This window comes from Cottoperca gobio, chromosome 7 (genome assembly GCF_900634415.1).
Source record: "Cottoperca gobio chromosome 7, fCotGob3.1, whole genome shotgun sequence".
NCBI classification, from domain to species: domain Eukaryota; kingdom Metazoa; phylum Chordata; class Actinopteri; order Perciformes; family Bovichtidae; genus Cottoperca; species Cottoperca gobio.
Window position 1 is genome coordinate 11,738,181 of NC_041361.1, and position 17,608 is coordinate 11,755,788.

The 17,608-nt window shown below is 41.4% G+C and overlaps 1 protein-coding gene across 2 annotated transcripts in view; it reads left to right on the plus strand.

The window, feature by feature from the left end:
• Positions 1-17,608, plus strand: part of slc6a17 (solute carrier family 6 member 17) — a 19,568-nt gene extending 1,960 nt beyond the window's left edge. Inside the window, exons 2-12 of one of the 2 annotated variants that reach the window (XM_029436056.1) lie at positions 1,560-1,960; positions 5,937-6,094; positions 7,220-7,346; positions 9,085-9,266; positions 10,590-10,700; positions 11,419-11,660; positions 11,782-11,974; positions 12,389-12,581; positions 12,674-12,833; positions 12,945-13,107; positions 13,237-17,608. In XM_029436056.1, coding sequence (XP_029291916.1) covers positions 1,660-1,960; positions 5,937-6,094; positions 7,220-7,346; positions 9,085-9,266; positions 10,590-10,700; positions 11,419-11,660; positions 11,782-11,974; positions 12,389-12,581; positions 12,674-12,833; positions 12,945-13,107; positions 13,237-13,599 — 2,193 coding nt within the window. In that variant the 5' untranslated portion in view covers positions 1,560-1,659 and the 3' untranslated portion in view covers positions 13,600-17,608. The remainder of the gene's footprint in view (positions 1-1,559; positions 1,961-5,936; positions 6,095-7,219; positions 7,347-9,084; positions 9,267-10,589; positions 10,701-11,418; positions 11,661-11,781; positions 11,975-12,388; positions 12,582-12,673; positions 12,834-12,944; positions 13,108-13,236) is intronic. The other variant, XM_029436057.1, reaches the window with a different exon arrangement.

Sequence of the window (17,608 nt, forward strand, 5' to 3'; positions counted from 1 at the left end):
CCAGCTAATTTCACTCTGCATCTGTTTTCAGATTAGAGGCCTTGTCCTCCGATCAAACACCTCTGCTTTCTATTCTCTACTCTTGAGCTGCCAGAGTGAAAAGTCATATCTCGTTTGTCCCACACAGCTGAATCTGAAATCTGGCTTTAAAGTCTGGTTTCTGTCTGCTCCTGTAGCTGCTTTGTTTTTTGGCATTTAACCAAAATGTTCTACATCATTCACTGTTATGACTTTTAGTTAATAAATTAATGTGCAGTAACTTTCCAACGCCATTCGTTCAGGGTCAATGGTCTTTCCATTTTGAGTGTTTAATGCTTGCAGCTTCAATTTTCCATTTTGTGTTAAAAAGAAATGAGCTCTGCTTGAAGCTAAATTGAGACTAGCATGATTGAATCACCAATCCAACTGTCGGTGTTCAAGTTGGATTGTGGGTAACGTATGCACCTGGTTTTGACTAAGAAAAACAATGCATGGAATAATTGCGATGCTTTCCATCAGTATGTCTATTGTGTAGCCCGTTATCTAACTGAAGTGATCACAAGACACAATGTGTGGCTTAAAGCCTAATAACTAATACAAACTAATAACATTCTCATTTACCGTACGCAGGAGAATCTGACTTTAACACAGTAGCTCTTGTACTGTGTTGTTATCTACACCACTTTCCCTCTGGGGAGGCATTGCACACAGGATTAGTAGTGGATTGGATTTGCAAAGGGGCTCTGAAAAGGTGCACATACCAGAGAACTTGGAGAGACAGGTTTTCTCTTTTCAGGAGCGCTGGACTCTTGGATTCTTTCATCACAGCCTCTGAAATCTTAACACAATCTGCAGACAAGATGTTGAAGCTGTGTGATGAGAAGAAAATACAGAAGTTATCAATTTATGAAATCTTTATGAAGGCTTTAGTGTTATTGCACCGCGTTCTCCTGGGACTAGCAGTCACACAGAGAGACTGTTCTGCTGTTCACATGACTCAACTTTAGTATAATGGGCTCTGCTGTGAAATGAATTGTAATTCAATCTTTGTGTCTCATTCAGCATAATGAAGTGGATTACTGAAATACTTCAATTCATTGCTCTAAAGTGCTGCAGCTTTATTACCATTTTAAAACACTCTATGTAATAATTAGCAAACAGGATTCAGGATTTTCACTATCCATTAATGTGATTATTTTCTCCATTAATCGCTTGATCCACAAAGGATCAGATCAAATAGTGAATTTTCTTTTTTCAAATTCCAAATTGACTTATTCAAATGTCTTGTTTTGTCCAACCAGCAGTTCAAAACCCCAAAATATTTTTTGTTTTTTCATCAAGTAAAATAATTGATATTCACCTTTGGGAAGCTGCAACCGGATGATTTCATGGTATTCTTTAGTAAAAAAAACCCGACTTAAACAAATAATCAATTATCAAATTGTGTGTCCTAAATGCTCAATTAAAAACCATCACCTTAAAGCTGTATGACTTATTGTTGACTGTTGTGATTTTATGGTTTAGGCAGATAAAGTACTTTTTTCCCTAAGCGTCTACATTTTCTGTATTTCTCTGCACAGATTGAAGAAAAAAAGCACAACTTTATTTCCTCCTGATCTCCCTCCAGTCAGTCACCTCAGGCTTTCCTCCTCAACCTGAAGGAGCTCCGGTGTTGCAGCCATGCCAAAGAACACCAAGGTGACCCAGCGGGAGCACAGCAATGAGCCGGTCACAGAGTCTGTGGCTGACCTGCTGTCCCTGGAGCACCCCATGGACTATAAGAGCAGTCAGATGAGTATGGGTCTGAGTCCTGGCTCCACTGCTCCAGTAAAGGCCCTGATACCCTCCCCTGACCCAGACGCAGAGGACGGCCGACCGGCCTGGAACAACAAGCTGGAGTACATCCTGGCCCAGGTGGGCTTCTCTGTGGGCCTGGGTAACGTCTGGAGGTTCCCCTACCTGTGCCAGAAGAACGGTGGAGGTAGGTTGATGGATGTATGAACATCATTTTGGTGCATTTTAAGTCTTCAGTGTCTGTCTGAATATATCTGTCACAATAATTACGATATCAATCTATCGTACGATATATATGGACATGTCCGTCGTGTTAAATGCATGTTTGTTTGCATAATAATGTCAACAGCATTTTAGAAAACATGATGACAGAAAAAACAGGAGGTTTCCCCTACCACCTACCGACACACCTACACACACACACCTACACACCTACCGACACACACCTACACACACCTACACACACACACCTACACACACACACCTACACACCTACCGACATGGGCATGGCGCAGACATTGCACATTTGTGTTAAAAGAGCTCGAAAGTCCATTTTGTTGTGTGGTTTAATGTACGTTTTATTTTTGTTGCATTTTTTTTTTTTAAGACTGAATATTCTTAAGAATGAAAAGTTCATTGCTCTTTGAAAGGCTGTACGTAAATGATGATGGTATTATATTATCATTATATCAATGGCATAAAATTGTCTTAAAATTACAATCGCATTTATTCCTGGGACAATATATCGGCCAACACAAGTAGACCAATGTCTGAATGACAGAATCCTGAAAGTTACATGTAGCCCAAACTGCAAAGTGTAGAAACACTTCATGGGTCTGGAAGTCGGTCCCTAATTTGGCCCCAATGCTGAACATGTGTCCCCTCAGGGTGCTGAGTAACTGTTAACAAAGAAATGTTGTGCTGAGGCAATGCTGTTAATGATGTGAATTCATCTTCAATGAAATAAGTGGCCAGATGGGAGTAGTTAACTTAATGTAATAATTGGTATTTTATCCTTTTGTTTGAGCAAGACATTAGCATTTCCCCGTCCACAGTCTTGTTCAGGATACTGCTCTGTGTCTGGCAGCTGTCTGCTGAGACATGATTGGTTGACATGCTCTCTGTGGAATGTTTTTTCAATCTTCATTTGCATTGCAGAAAGAAATACTTCAGCGATTGCAACTAATTCAGCTCTTATTTCCTCCACTAAGTTAACACACACTCACACCATTAACCCAGTTACTATCACCAGCTTGTAAACATTTCCTCCAAGGACAACCCAAACTGCCGCAACATCTCAGCGCCGTAAACTACTTTCAAATTTATTCCGAGCCATTAACCGTCTGCTCAGAGGAGTGAGTGTGGTGAAATGAAGACGATTACTCACTGCAAAATGTATTTTCTAAAGTAATCCAGGATGTGATAAACGTTTGTTCACATTACCATGTAAATACTATTCCATCTTCCTTCATTTTTGATGAAAAGTATTGTTTGACATTTTAGGAAATGCACTTATTCAGTTTCTTAGATGAGGAGATTGACACTTTTCTCCAAGTGGTATCAATCTTCTCATCAAACTCTTCGACGAGAAAGAAAATTAAAATAAAAAAATGTCCAACTATCCCTTTAAAACGAGGGAATATCAATATTATATATTATATATATATATAACTTTTTCTGGAGCCATATTTATGATCAAATTAGTGATTTCAAGCACAATTCAAAGCACATATCATGGCCTGTGCTGCACCTTTCTCACCATTCTCATATAAAAGTCCGGCTCACTTTGCCTGCTGCTCTTTGATAAATTGCGTCCTGTCAACCAATTAGCCAACAAGTCAGAGAGGCAGTCTCTTCAACAGTTTCTCAGACTTGTGCCGTCAGCAGCTATAAGATGAGATAATTGTTCCCCAGCAAGACGAGGTAACATTAAGAGCTCCGCTATAACGCTGTGAGACCTTCCTGTTTAGTCTTTATCTGCTGTTCTTGCAGGTTTCTCAGCCTTATCTCTTTGGTATTAGGATTTGCTGGTTTCATGGTGAGATGCGAGGGCAGTGATGACTAAAGTGGAGGAAGTGAAGAGTAAATACTGATTTCCTAGCCTTTCAGACATTGTTGGTTCTACCTTGTGTGGGAGGTGTGTGTGTAAAGAGGGTATTTGAAATGCATGATATAACAAAGCTGAATCGTTTTAATGTGTGCAGTAATGAGTGTGTATCCCCGCTGGATTTTGTCTCAGTGGGAGGTGCTGCATCGTCTTGTGTGGGCTTGTTCCAGAGAGGAGGACAAACTGTCTCTTGTCCATTATGTCCTCGTTTTCTATCACCGTGTGAAGGTTTATATTTTGTTTCATTATAAATACCATCTTTAAGAAAAGTAACAACAATCAAAAAACTAATAATGTTATAAAGTCCATAACAAAATGAAACGTATGGAAACACAAAAAATCCTGTTGAGTAGCTTCATTCATCTCACATCAGTGAAGCAGTGAAGACAAATCACTCTAATGTATCCTCTTATTCATTTGTACTATCTTGCTTGTGTCGCCTGGTGGAACTTTGATCATGTACGTTAACAATCATCTTCACTACAGAGCATAATAGTCCAGACAAGACAAAAAAGTAAAAAGGGAACAACGAGAACTACGAGAAGCTTCTAGTGGCTTTATGTTCTTTATGAAGCCGAGAAGACAAAGTGATGAAGAAATGAAGACAGGAGGCTCAAGAGGAACGGGTGTATCATCGGAGGAGCCCCGAGTGTGCTCATAAAAGTTCAGGAGGTTACTATTAGTTAGCTCTTTGATTAGTGTTCAGAGTTTTTAAGCAATGCTTGGATTGAACCAATAGTTTCCTTCAGCTGATGTGTTTCTCTCAGGATCAAAGCTACGACTAACTAATAGGTGTGCCCTCTCCTGATCCATTAGACTAACTGGTTGATTTGGTCAAAGGTTACTTTCATCAATTAGTCATTTTTTAATGCTTTTTTCATGTTGAATGATATTTCCAAGAAACATATGAGCATATCTCTGGCAAACACAAGATATAAAGTGTTTATATATATATATATATATATATATATATATATATATATATATATATATATATATATATATATAGTGTGTTTCCATGATTCTTTGCGGAGAAACTCAGTCACCTAAGAATTGATTTAGTTGAGGACAGTCCTACAAACTAAAATATAATCATATTCATTTCTTTGATCTCCTGTCAAACATAAAGTATACACTCTTCTTCTTAAACATCTCTTCTCTGAAATTGACCTTGCCTAAATGTATATGGATTTATATTGAGCAAAGAAGTCAGACAATCAATCACTCTGTAAGAGTCTGTCGCTGCTCCATGAAGCTGTCATGAAGATCTATATCCTTGAGTCTGAAGTTCACCTGAAATGTAATGTATCCTGGATCTCCGTGATAGTGCTATAAATACTTTTATTTAGAATTCATTTTTAACCTTAAAAATCCAGAGAGCCAGAAGAAAGATGAAGGTGTAATAATCCTCCACCACCACGTACTGAGCTAGTCCTCACGTTATGATTTCCTGTGTTCGGCCTGTGTGCTGCTCAGAATACACATCAAAGATCAGTGAAAGCACAGAAGTCACTTCTAACTGGTCCAGATGATAATACCACTGTCTTACACGACACTGTGTCCCTTTGTTTCCTTTGTCTGCTGCAAGCTTTAATAGCCACTCACGACGTGATCAGTGTTTTTGATCTAGCCAAACGTCATTTGTTTTTGGTCTGGAAACAAGCTGCTCCTCCCGGCTGTCCGTCAGCAGGAGCCCGTCCTCTCTGGCTGTGGATGGTTTTGTCTCCATGGTGCCCCTTCATGTTCTGACGTAAGCAGGACGGACTGGACGTGACTTGTCGTCTTTGAGTGCTTGCTGCTCTCTCTCCATTGTCCCTTCTGCAATAGAAAGGTGAATGGAAGTCGACAACAAAGATGAAGAGACTGAGGAAGATAAAGTGCCAGAGGGAAAATAGAAAGAGAAGGATGGATATGAAAGAGAATAGACCTGAGAGAGAGAATTGAACAATCTCCCTACAATGAGCTTTTGTCCTTCACTATACATGGATTTCAAACATTCAAAGTAGCCGTACACTATGCATTAATGCCTCTTTCCTCTGTCCCTCCTCTGTCTCAGGCGCATACCTGGTGCCTTACTTTATTCTCCTCCTCCTCATCGGCATCCCCCTGTTCTTCCTGGAGCTGGCAGTGGGTCAGAGGATCAGGCGTGGCAGCATCGGGGTGTGGAACTACGTCTACCCAGAGCTGGGAGGCATCGGGGTTTCCAGTCTGATGGTAAGCACCAACATAAGTCCATTAATTGAACAAGGCAGGATACAGCAGCATAAAAATAGCCTTTAAACAGTGAATCCTGAAACTGAAGTTGACCACAGCGCTCTCTCCACTCGCCTGTCTCTTTAGAAGGAACCTACCTTCTGGAGAAAGCCTGATTTATTAATGACTAATATTTGATCTCTTTTTATTAGTGGAAAAACTCATGACATATTTTTTCCAGTCAGCCATTGAGGCAGTAAAACAATTACCGGAGTTACAATTTCCAAAGATAAGCACAAACCAAAGGCCTTCTGTGGGCTCACCAACCTAAATGTATTTTTTTATTAGTTTTCAGTGACTCATCACTGATTTGTTAAGCATTAATAAATGTTTAATTAACCATTAATAAACTTAATGGTGAGAATTTATGATCCCTGTTATAAAACACCATAAACAGTAATGATGTACCATGATTATTGTACACATGATTATTACAGCAGAAATGCAATGTGTTATCGGATTAGTGTTGCATTTAAGATTCGACTCAGAGTCGGACATGTAATGTGCAGAGACAACCAATGTGCTGTAGAGCTCAGTCTACTGGTCTCCCCTCTGCCTGCTCGTAGCACTTCCTCTTGATGTTTTACAGCAAGCAGCATGCAGAGATCAGCGCCGATAATCACTGTCGTAATCTGTCCCCATCATCTGCAGGAGCAGTGACCTAACGTGTCCCCATCACATCAGCGTCATCAGCCTAAAACAGGCAGTCAGTGATCTACCGCGTCAGTCTTTCTGTTTTGTCAATAGTTCTGATGGGGATTTCGTCAATCTAGTGCAAAAGATTGGAGCGAAATGCCTGGCCCGGCGCAGTGTGGCAGCCCGGATGTGGCAGCGGGAGATTCAGCAGCTATAAATACCTTCTCATACAGGACCTCAGCCTTGGCTGCTGAGAGCAAACAGCTCAATAATTCATACACATGCCGACTTAAGCTGCGTGCTCAGCGTCTGTGCCCTAACTCAAGAAGATGCGTTTACCTCAACAAACTGCATGCTGTGTGTCCCCTGTGCTGTTTGTAGTTCCTGTGGTCAGACAGTCATTGTTGGTTTTTGTATAGAATATAATTGTTTTCTCTCATTTCCCCTCAGGTTTGCGGTTTCGTGGGCCTCTACTATAATGTGATTATCGGCTGGAGCATCTTCTATTTCGTCCAGTCTTTCCAGTATCCACTGCCTTGGGCTGAATGCCCCTTTGAGAGAAATGGAAGCCAAGCCAGTGAGTAGGACTGCAGCCAACCAGTCTTTTTAGTATCGATAAATCTGCCGATCAATCGCTTGAACAATGTACATCCTAGTTACTCAAAGTCGTAGACGATGTCTTTAAATGTCTTGTTTTGTCAGTCCAAAACCTAAAGATATTCAGTTTAATATGATAAAAAAAAGAGAGAAAACCAGGAAATCTTGTGAAAAACTGCTTTAACGATTAATCGATTATTCGTTGCAGCTCGACCTTTGAGTGCACAACACAGCTGCAGCGATAACAGAGATGTGTGGCAAAGGAGGAGTTCCCATACAAAAGCGCTCTTCATTGTAAAGCCCTTGACACCACATAGAGGAAAAATTAATACTGCAAGACATTTCCATATTCAGCAAAGTATCTCAGCAGATGCAGGGCGATGCTTAAAGCTGCAGAACGTGTCTTTGCATTGAAACAGCTTGCCTCGCTGTGGCTCTGCAGTCGAGCAGCAGTGCCTCTGCAGGCTAACAGATAAGTATTTGTACTGTCTCTATAGCCGTGATGGCCCTGCACGTCATCCCACACAGCAGCTCTGTTGGCGAGGCCTGTCAGATGGTATGACCCGGTTGACAGAGTCAGTACCTCGAATGACTGGCAGCTGGTGGCCCGTAGTGGAGGCACATGCAGTTTCTAGCAGAGTAAGGGCATCAGATTACGTTAACATTAGAGGGCACGACGTCCACTCTGTTCAGGATTATAAAGGCAGCATGGATGCTGTGGAGCGTCCAATAGGATTCGGTTAAGCTATGTGCAGAGTTGGAAGTACTTGTACTTTACTTGAGTATTTTTTTGTTCTACTTTTTACTATTGTACTTTTTTAGTCCACTAAATGTATCAGAACATTAAAGGCACTTGTTACTTTGCAGATTAAAGGTGCCCTGTTGAGTTTTCATTAGGTAACGCTATGGAGCGGTGGATCCCGATTTTGCATGTCTCGTGAACGCGCACAATGATGCAGATGTACACAACCTGTATGACAGGGAAGAAGAAGAGTGCAAGCTAGTAAACATAGATGTAAACATTGCCTTTGCAAAATGTTTTATAGGGGAAGAAACGCAACTCCACAGGACACATTTCAGATTTTACATTCATAACATACACTGAAAAATATCCAAATTAGCAAGGCATTTATGTCAAACGAATGAAGTTATTTCTAGAGTTTTCTAGAAATGAGAAATGAAATTGAAATAACAGAATAACGCTGCATTGTAAAGTGACACTTTTTGAAAATAAGGCTTTACTGTCTCAATAATAGATCAAAATAACTTGTTAGGATGCGTATGCAGTGATAATAATATGAATCATTGTTATATTTTAAGCACATAGCAGTGCACATAGTTTAACTAGCTAAACTTTGCCAGTCAACATTAAGATAATGCTTACACATGAATGCATCAGTAATAATAAACCAAAGAATACATACTTTTAAAAAGGAACCCTTCTGCACGGTGTGTACCTTACTTGTAATGCATTTAGGTCCATGTCGCTGCTCATACTTCTGTAGTTCATGTCATATTTTGAAAACCTGACATTGTGGTTTTGCTACTTTAACTTAAGCTTAATATTCTTAGTACTTCTTCCACCACTGGCTATTTACAAATACGTTTATGTAACAGATAGAATTAAAGAAATATCTCTAACCCGTAAATCTTATAACAAAATAGTCCAAGCTGCATTGTTTATGCCATTTCCCTCCCTTTCCTTGTTGCTGTTGCAGTCATGGTGCCGGAGTGTGAGAAGAGCTCGGCCACCACGTACTTCTGGTACCGCCAGACTCTCAACATCACCAGCAGCATCGACGACACGGGCGGCCTGAACTGGAAGATGACCCTGTCCCTGCTGGTAGCTTGGATCCTGGTCTGCCTGGCTGTCATCAAGGGCATCCAGTCCTCTGGGAAGGTACGGGGTCTTCATGTCTTCAAAGCAGGGGCCGAGCCTGCAAGCTATAGAGTGCTGCAGGAATGAGTCCTAAAACCAGGAAATGAGTTAGAATTTTTTGCATTTTTGGTTCCTTCCCTTAAAGATCAGTGGGTTATTTGAATGAGTATTTGGTTAGACAAATAAACACAATATTATAGAGATTTCAACGTTTTGTTCTGCAACATAAATTACCACAGTAAATACCCCACTTGTGAATTTAAAAGTTTTTCTGAGTCTTAAAAAAAATGCAGTTTCTACTAAGTGGCTAAATGAGACGACTAGACGAATATTTGTCCGACTTTAGTTTAGTGGTAACGTGAAGCCATGAAACGGTGATGTATTTTGTTTATAGCCTAACGTTAGCTTTTTACTTCTGACGATTGCATTTACGCTTCAAAAATCATAAAAGCTGTGTTCCATTGGTGAAGATTATTTTGCTATACAACACGTTTAAGTATCATAAACCTTTGTTTGCCACTGAGTTTATTTTCGTCAATAATCCCAAATCCAATGGAAAAATCCCTTCGACTTTTTGTCGAGGGAACCAGAGCGATGCTAACTTCCAACTCGACCCACAAAAATATGTCATCCCTGAAGCACTCTATAAATATTACCAGACTATATAAAGACGTACACAACAAAATGATGAGAAAAGCTATTTTTAATCGATGATTCATCCATATCAGGGAGTGTTTTATTCACTTTGCTAATGCATCTTAGTCAAAGGTGACATGGTAAATCCTCTCATCAGCACTAGTCTATTTTCAGATCTCATCTATATTATGGAAGAGGAGGCACATGCAACATTAATAAGCTTAAACTGAACCAAGCAAAGACCGGTTCAGGATGCAGATGGAAAATGTTTCGTTTGGCAACAACTGCAACAACATCCTATAATCTCGATCCAGAGAGTGAGTCATTCTCCAAAGCACAACATCCAGCCCACATTTTCAATAGGAAAATAAACGGATCGCCAATGTCTGACACGGTTTTATAAACACTAAACGTAGTAATCCAATTATCATCGTCAGTATTGCAAAGATTCCCTGAAACGCTGTAGGAAAGATTTTTGACTCATCCCTCCAAACCGCAAGGAGTCCTCCACATTTGGTAAGATTTCACAGACTCAGTGCCAAGCAAACACAAAGCCGTTTTGGGATTGTGTGTGTGTGTGTGTGCGTGCGTGCGTGCGTGCGTGCGTGCGCGCGTGCGTGCGTGTGTGTGGTGTTGCAGTTTGGTCCTCCATGTGTGCATGTGTCCATGGCAACACTGTGTAATGGACTTCCTCTCTCGCTCTTGTAGGTGATGTACTTCAGCTCTCTCTTCCCCTATGTGGTGCTTTTCTGTTTCCTGGTGCGAGGTTTGATGCTGAAGGGAGCGGTGGACGGCATCGCTCACATGTTCACCCCTAAGGTGAGAGAAAATAACTAAAAAAGATGCAACTCTAAAACAGGGTTTATCACAGTAATATAATATAAATTGTATTATTTTGCTGACTTTGTCCACATTGTAATTGTGGTGTGCTGGAGGAGGAAATGTAGTTTTCAACTCGCAGCTGTATTCACTCATTCACAGACTGTTAGCTAAACCGATATGTAACATAAGAGACACTTTGTCTTTGCACACTGTTCAGCTTTGAGTGATTGGTGGGTTTTGCTGCTTTAGCACCAAGGCCATTCAAATCCTCTTATACATAAATGTCATTATTTATCCACATTGTGTCATGTGTTGGGTTTATGCCCCCCTCTAGTGGCGATTATGTATAATTACATTTAAAAAATAGACTGAAATCATTGCATACTGTGAAAAATGTGCAATTGCTTTATTTTTTTAACTTTTTAATTAATTTATTTTGTTTGCATCTTGTGTGTATGACTTTGTATATATTACTGTTTGTATGCTTTTTACGAAATGTTTCTCTATTGTAAAGAGTCTTTGTGTACCTTGAAAAGCGCTATGTAAATCAAATGTATTATTGTTATTATCATTAATATTATTATATACAATCATGCAATGTTTAGTGTTGACGAAGGCAGAATATATATGAAAGTATGTCAATAAGCAACTTGTCCCAGGGTTTTAAAAAGATACATTACAATAAATATGATATTTTTCCCTTTCTTGTCTCCAGCTGGAAAAGATGTTGGAGCCGCAGGTGTGGAGGGAAGCAGCCACGCAGGTCTTCTTTGCTCTCGGTCTGGGCTTCGGAGGCGTCATCGCTTTCTCCAGCTACAACAAGCGAGACAACAACTGCCACTTTGATGCAGCGCTGGTCTCCACGATCAACTTTGTGACCTCCATCCTGGCAACTTTAGTTGTGTTTGCTGTCCTGGGGTTCAAGGCGAACATCATGAACGAGAAGTGTGTTGTCGAGTGAGTGTGTCGCGCTTTATAACAAATGCTACCTGACCATTCCCTCTTTGCCAGCCGTTTTGACTAAAACCTGTATTCGCTAAAACGTCCTTCTCCACATCTCCGATTTTACCTTGTGCAGCAATGCAGAGAAGATTCTGGGCTTCCTGAGCACAGGTGTGCTGAGCAAAGACCTCATCCCTCCTCACGTCAACTTCTCCCACCTGTCCACCCAGGACTACACAGAGATGTACGGCGTCATCAAGACGGTGAAGGAGGACTCCTTCAACCAGATGGGCCTGGACGCCTGCCTGCTGGAGGACGAACTCAACAAGGTCAGAGGGGGAGAATTCACAAGCTGAAATTAACATGTGATGGTTGAGTATTTCTGAATAATAGAGTATTATTGCACCTATACAATGGCCACTTTAAAAACAGAAGCTGTGATCATCATCCATTTATTTTTCAGACAACCTTTTACTACAAAGATCATTTAGAGGTCACAGGAATATTAGGGCACTGTTATTTTCTGCCTTTCATGTTGGAATTTTAGGCCTAATCCACTGTACTGGGCCACTCATTTAAAGTGTCTCTGGATGAGCGTGTCACCTTATGTAGCTGCACTATAATTAATGATACTACCAATGGAAGTTAAGATTTACCACATAAAATCACTCCTTTCCATTCAGCACATCAGCCAACATTAGCCACCTTTGACCTCCACCTCCTTGTCTCCTGTTGTCCTCCAGGCGGTTCAGGGCACTGGTCTGGCGTTCATCGCCTTCACAGAGGCCATGACACATTTCCCTGCCAGTCCCTTCTGGTCTGTCATGTTCTTCTTCATGCTGATCAACTTGGGTCTGGGAAGCATGATCGGCACCATGACGGGAATCACCACTCCCATACTGGATGCTTTCAAGATCCGCAAAGAGATCCTGTGTGGTGAGCTGACTGTCTTAAACTCGAATCTCTTGTACTTAATAAAATTAAAGTATTTGTGAGTCTCACGGGCTGTTTCTTCTTCTCCTTCTCAGTGGGTTGCTGCATCATAGCCTTCCTGTTAGGCCTGCTGTTTGTGCAGCGCTCAGGGAACTACTTTGTCGCCATGTTTGATGACTATTCAGCTGGTTTGCCTCTCACTGTGGTGGTGATCCTGGAGAACATCTCTGTAGCCTGGATCTACGGCACTAAGAGGTAACTCATGGATATGTGGAATTGTGCATGTTTGCTCATTGGCATGGCCAACTGGGAAACTTAAACTGAACTCCTTCCTTCTTTTTCTTTCCTTCTTTCACTTCCTCACAGGTTCATGCAGGACCTGGAGGACATGCTTGGTTTCAGGCCGTACTCCTTCTATTACTACATGTGGAGGTACGTGTCACCAGCTATCCTGGTGGTGCTCATCATCGCCACTGTCATCGAGATGGCCATCAGCCCTGCAGGATACAACGCCTGGGTGGAGGCTGAGGTCAGTGTTGCTCTTACACAAAGAAAGAAAGAGTGAAAACATGACCCGACATGCATGATTATTTCATAAATGTCCTCCTCCTTTTGCCACTGTTTTCTTTTTTTACCTCTTTTTCTTCTTGTTTTCCAGGGCGCAGAGCGTTTCCACAGCTACCCTCCCTGGGCTTTAGGCATGGCCTACTCTCTCATCGTGGTGGCCATGCTGCCTTTACCTATCGTCTTCATCGTCCGCCACTTCAACCTGATCTCAGACGGCTCCAACAAACTGTCCGTCTCCTACCGTAAAGGCATGATGAAGGACATCTCCAACCTCGAAGAGCAGGACGAGCAGCGCTTCATCCTCGGCAAGAACCCCAGCGAGGCTCCTTCCCCGATGCCCGCCCACCGCCCTTACCTGGGCCCCGGCGGCACCCAGGAGATGACCAACACCAACTACGGCACCAGCACCAAGACAGGCTACCAGAACATCGGTTCACCTGAGTCTGAGCTATGATCCGCTGAGCTCATAGATCCCCCCGTCCATTAAACCCCAGCCCTGCTTGGAGAGAGAGAGACAGAGGAAGAAAGGAAAGAACAGAGAAGGTCAAGAGGGAGAGGAAATCCACTGACGGTTGTTGCAGCGTTCACCTTAACCCCCAGAGCTGAGTCCCTATCCCCCCTTTTCTGCCGCTTCACTCCTCCTCGTGGTTCTTCCCCACCGTTGGAGCCGTGCTGCCAATTGCCTGTGAATCCCAGCTGTAATGAAGGGATCATGGGAATGTGAGTCCCACCACATATCACAACCTTTTCCAACTGTCAACGTCTAACTGGGGCAGAGAGAGAGGGACAGAGATGGAAACAGAGGGAGGGATGAAGTTTAGAAAGGTCCTGAGATAAAGGCTTTGTTTTGTAATGAGCTCTGGCCGAGGTTAAGGTGTGTGCAGCGCTAAAATGCTTTACGTTGTACTGAACCATGTGTTCACCAGTTTGGGAGAAAGTTATTTTTGAGACAGTTGGATGTTCCTATTTCTAGGAGATCCTCGTCTTATTATTCTGGTTCAAATGTAGAAGATTGTTATTTGTGGGGTAAGGATGGAAGGAGACTCGCATCACCGTATGAGAACATTTCTAATCTAGAAAACTAAATTATTACAAATGCATCCATAACAGTATGTAATAAGTGACTCTGACAGTATAAACAGTGTTACAAGCACATTGCATCTTCATTGTGCCTATCATGCATCATCAATAATAACCAGTCGAAGTAGGGTCCTCGTAAAACTGTGGATCTCCTTCTTTCCCCTCTTTCCCCATTGATGTAGAATACTGTACATATTTGTTGTGCGATTGTCTGAGATGTCACCGTAAATCGTGTATATAGTCTACACAGCAGTAGTGCATCATGAGGGGAAACTTTTTGCCTCTTCATTTCTTCTCCGTGAACCCCGAAAGCACAGCCGCCCGCTATCGTTTTAGAGCATGTCTGAGCCTTAACACAGAGCAGCACTTATCTTTTAAACAACCTTTTCTCCTCGACAAATGAGGCTCTGGAGCTGTTTCCAACAGCACTGCACACCGTCTCTGTGCTGTTCCGGTCGCAGCTGGTCTAGACAAAGCTTTTCCATTTAAATCAATCATTTTAATCAACCGTTTCCATTTGAATCAATGCCTTGGAATGGGCAGAGGTGACAGTGCACAAGCAGAGATAAGAAGAGCAGCTTCACGTCCGTCTGTGTGTTAGAGAGGCAGACTGAGAAGGAATTATAAAATGTGAGTTTTCTCTTTGTGTGCGTGCAGATGTGCAAGGTGTGTGCGTCAGTCTGCCGCTGAATGAGAGCTCCTGGTGACCCTGCCTCTTTAAAAATAGAGCTGCGTTACCCAGGGGAAGCGGTGGCAACACACCATAGATACAGATCCTCTTCTGATATGAAGGAGGAAAGAGGAGAGCGGACACCTTGCTTTGTCTGCTCCACCTGCAATACACAGATGAGACATTTTACTGTCGAGGTCCTACAAGAATATTTCTCTAAAGTTGTTACAGTTTATTGAGCAAGAGTTTCACTGCCGAGCCGCGCTGTGGATTTATCATACCCCACTGGGTTTAATTGTTGTACATTCCTCTAATTGTAACCACTACGGACATCATTTCATAAGCACTACAATTTACACTTTGATGTCTTTTTGTGAACTGAGGTGTGAAAACTTAAAGCCTTTTTTTTATGTATAATCTTGTATGTTTAGGGTTATAATGTGGAAATTGTGCAGTGATTAAAAAATGTTTGGAATAAGTGGTAATACACAGATTTCACCACTGGGTGTCTCTGCTGGCCAGCAGAGTAGCCAATGAGTCTCTGTGTAGTGGCCCCTCCCTGAGACAACACCAATACATGAGACTGAACAGATGTAGTGTGAAGCACAGTCAGTCACATTGTTTGGTGCCTGAACAGCTTCTCTGTTGTCTGTTTGCCTTATGCTTATGCCAGTTTGTTTTCTCGATTATGTATCGTGTTTGTGTAGAGTTTGGACCAATGTCTCGTCTCATTCACTGAGCACTTTAATTATGTAGAGACCCTGGAGTTGTTTGTTTAGTACAGGTTTGACAAAAGCTTGGATGTCTATCCAAGGCGCAAATGTATCGCAAGCCACTTTATCAAAAACATCTATTTTCTTGTGTGATAGTACGACAGTTCTTTGAGCATTTTAACAAGTTATAATGGTTAAACTTTGCTCTGTTATCACACCAGTGTTGATTGATCCTTCCATGCCATTAGCTGGCACTGCTAGGTCCTCTGTGTTTTACGTAATGTAAGTCTTGACCAATGCCTACGCTGTTCTCGTATGTGGTCATGTGACTTCCTACTTGGCTCTTATATCTGCTGAAGTTTCAGGTTACAGTACTTAATAGTGCCTACAGCAACTTTATGTATACTGAAGTGATGAATAGTAGAATTCCCTACTGATCTACCACGAAACCCCTTTATATCGTCTTTCTTTCCACACTGATCCTCCATTAAATTACAAGGGAAGTGGTAGCTTTCTATTCTGAATGTGTTCAAATGTTACAAATTAACATGTAAACACCCTTTTAGAGTCTTAGGATGTCACATTATAACCTGTTCAGTCGCTCAAATTGAGCAACTACTGCAATAACATGTACAAGAAACCAGATGTTTGGGTCAAATGGCTTGCGACAGAAATGGCACATAACCTCAGGTGACGGTTCTTACCTGTACTCACCTGCAGCTTTGTTTTACAGTTAAAGCACATTTATGAAAGCACAGGAAAGTGAGCACAAAAGAGTTTCATGACTTGATGAGCAAGCACCAGTCAATGAGTTATAAATAGAGTCCGTGTGGGTGAACTGGATGATGAAACTTGCACATTGTGTTAGTTAAGGTCTGATTCCTGCATCCTCCACTGGAAGATAAATCATTGAAATGCACTGCCGTCTTCACATGAAGCTAAACTGCACCATTAGTTTGTTACGTAGCTACAGGTTGATCTGCACAATGGATACACAATGAGACAAACCGGAGTTTATACGGGTGAGTCTCAAGTTTAAACCCCCATTTCAATACATGATGCACAGTTTGTCACATTTCGCCAAGGATTTCCCACTTCTTCACTCAAGGCACCTGCCTCCTGAAAATGTTGATAAAATATTCTGCACAATGGTTCAAATGTTCTCACTAATAAGATAATAGCTTTTAGTATTGATATTTGATATTTATTGTTGAAAACAAAGACTCACACTCCAGGGTCTCTTTGTCTTGTCCATGTGTTGGCAGTGTTGCATCATGTACTACAAAGCAACTTCTCGAGGTTAACGCAGTTGATTTACTGTGATTAACTCAACAGAAATAGAGTAATAGTGTATTTATTTAACTGTGCAAATAGTCTTTATGTGACCAAACCCCATAGTTATATTTATAGTGTTTAAGACAATGTATTTAATCTGTACATATTGATGTACATTCTGATAAATTCACACTGAATATCAATAGTAAGAGTGACAGGGTGAATACTTGAGCTGTAAATAATAATTGTATATTTTGAGATATTTTTTGATTTTTGTACTGTAGGTAATGTTACTTTGGTGTCTGTTGGTACTTGGTGTTAGTGTGGGGTTGTTCTCAATCAAAATAGATGGGCGACTGTGTGTGTGTGTGTGTGTGTGTGTGTGTGTGTGTGTGTGTAAAGTAAGAGTATATGTAGGTTTTTGGCGTTTAAATGTGTTTTTTTCTCCTCTCTCAGTGTTGTGTGCTGCTGATCTAATCCAGTAGATAAAATCCTGTTGTTACAGTGAACTGGGACCACTAATGTAAGCAATCTCTCCTCTGTGTTTCTCACTGGAACTGCAGCGGCGTCCAGCACAAAACTGACAACACGATCAGAAGGAAATGTTTGACGATAACAATAAGACAGAAACTGAAGTTCTTTTGGTTGATGAAAGCGATGAACTGTACAAACATGATCTCGTGGAGCTAACAGGACATTAAAATAATCACTTTTATTGAACAGTC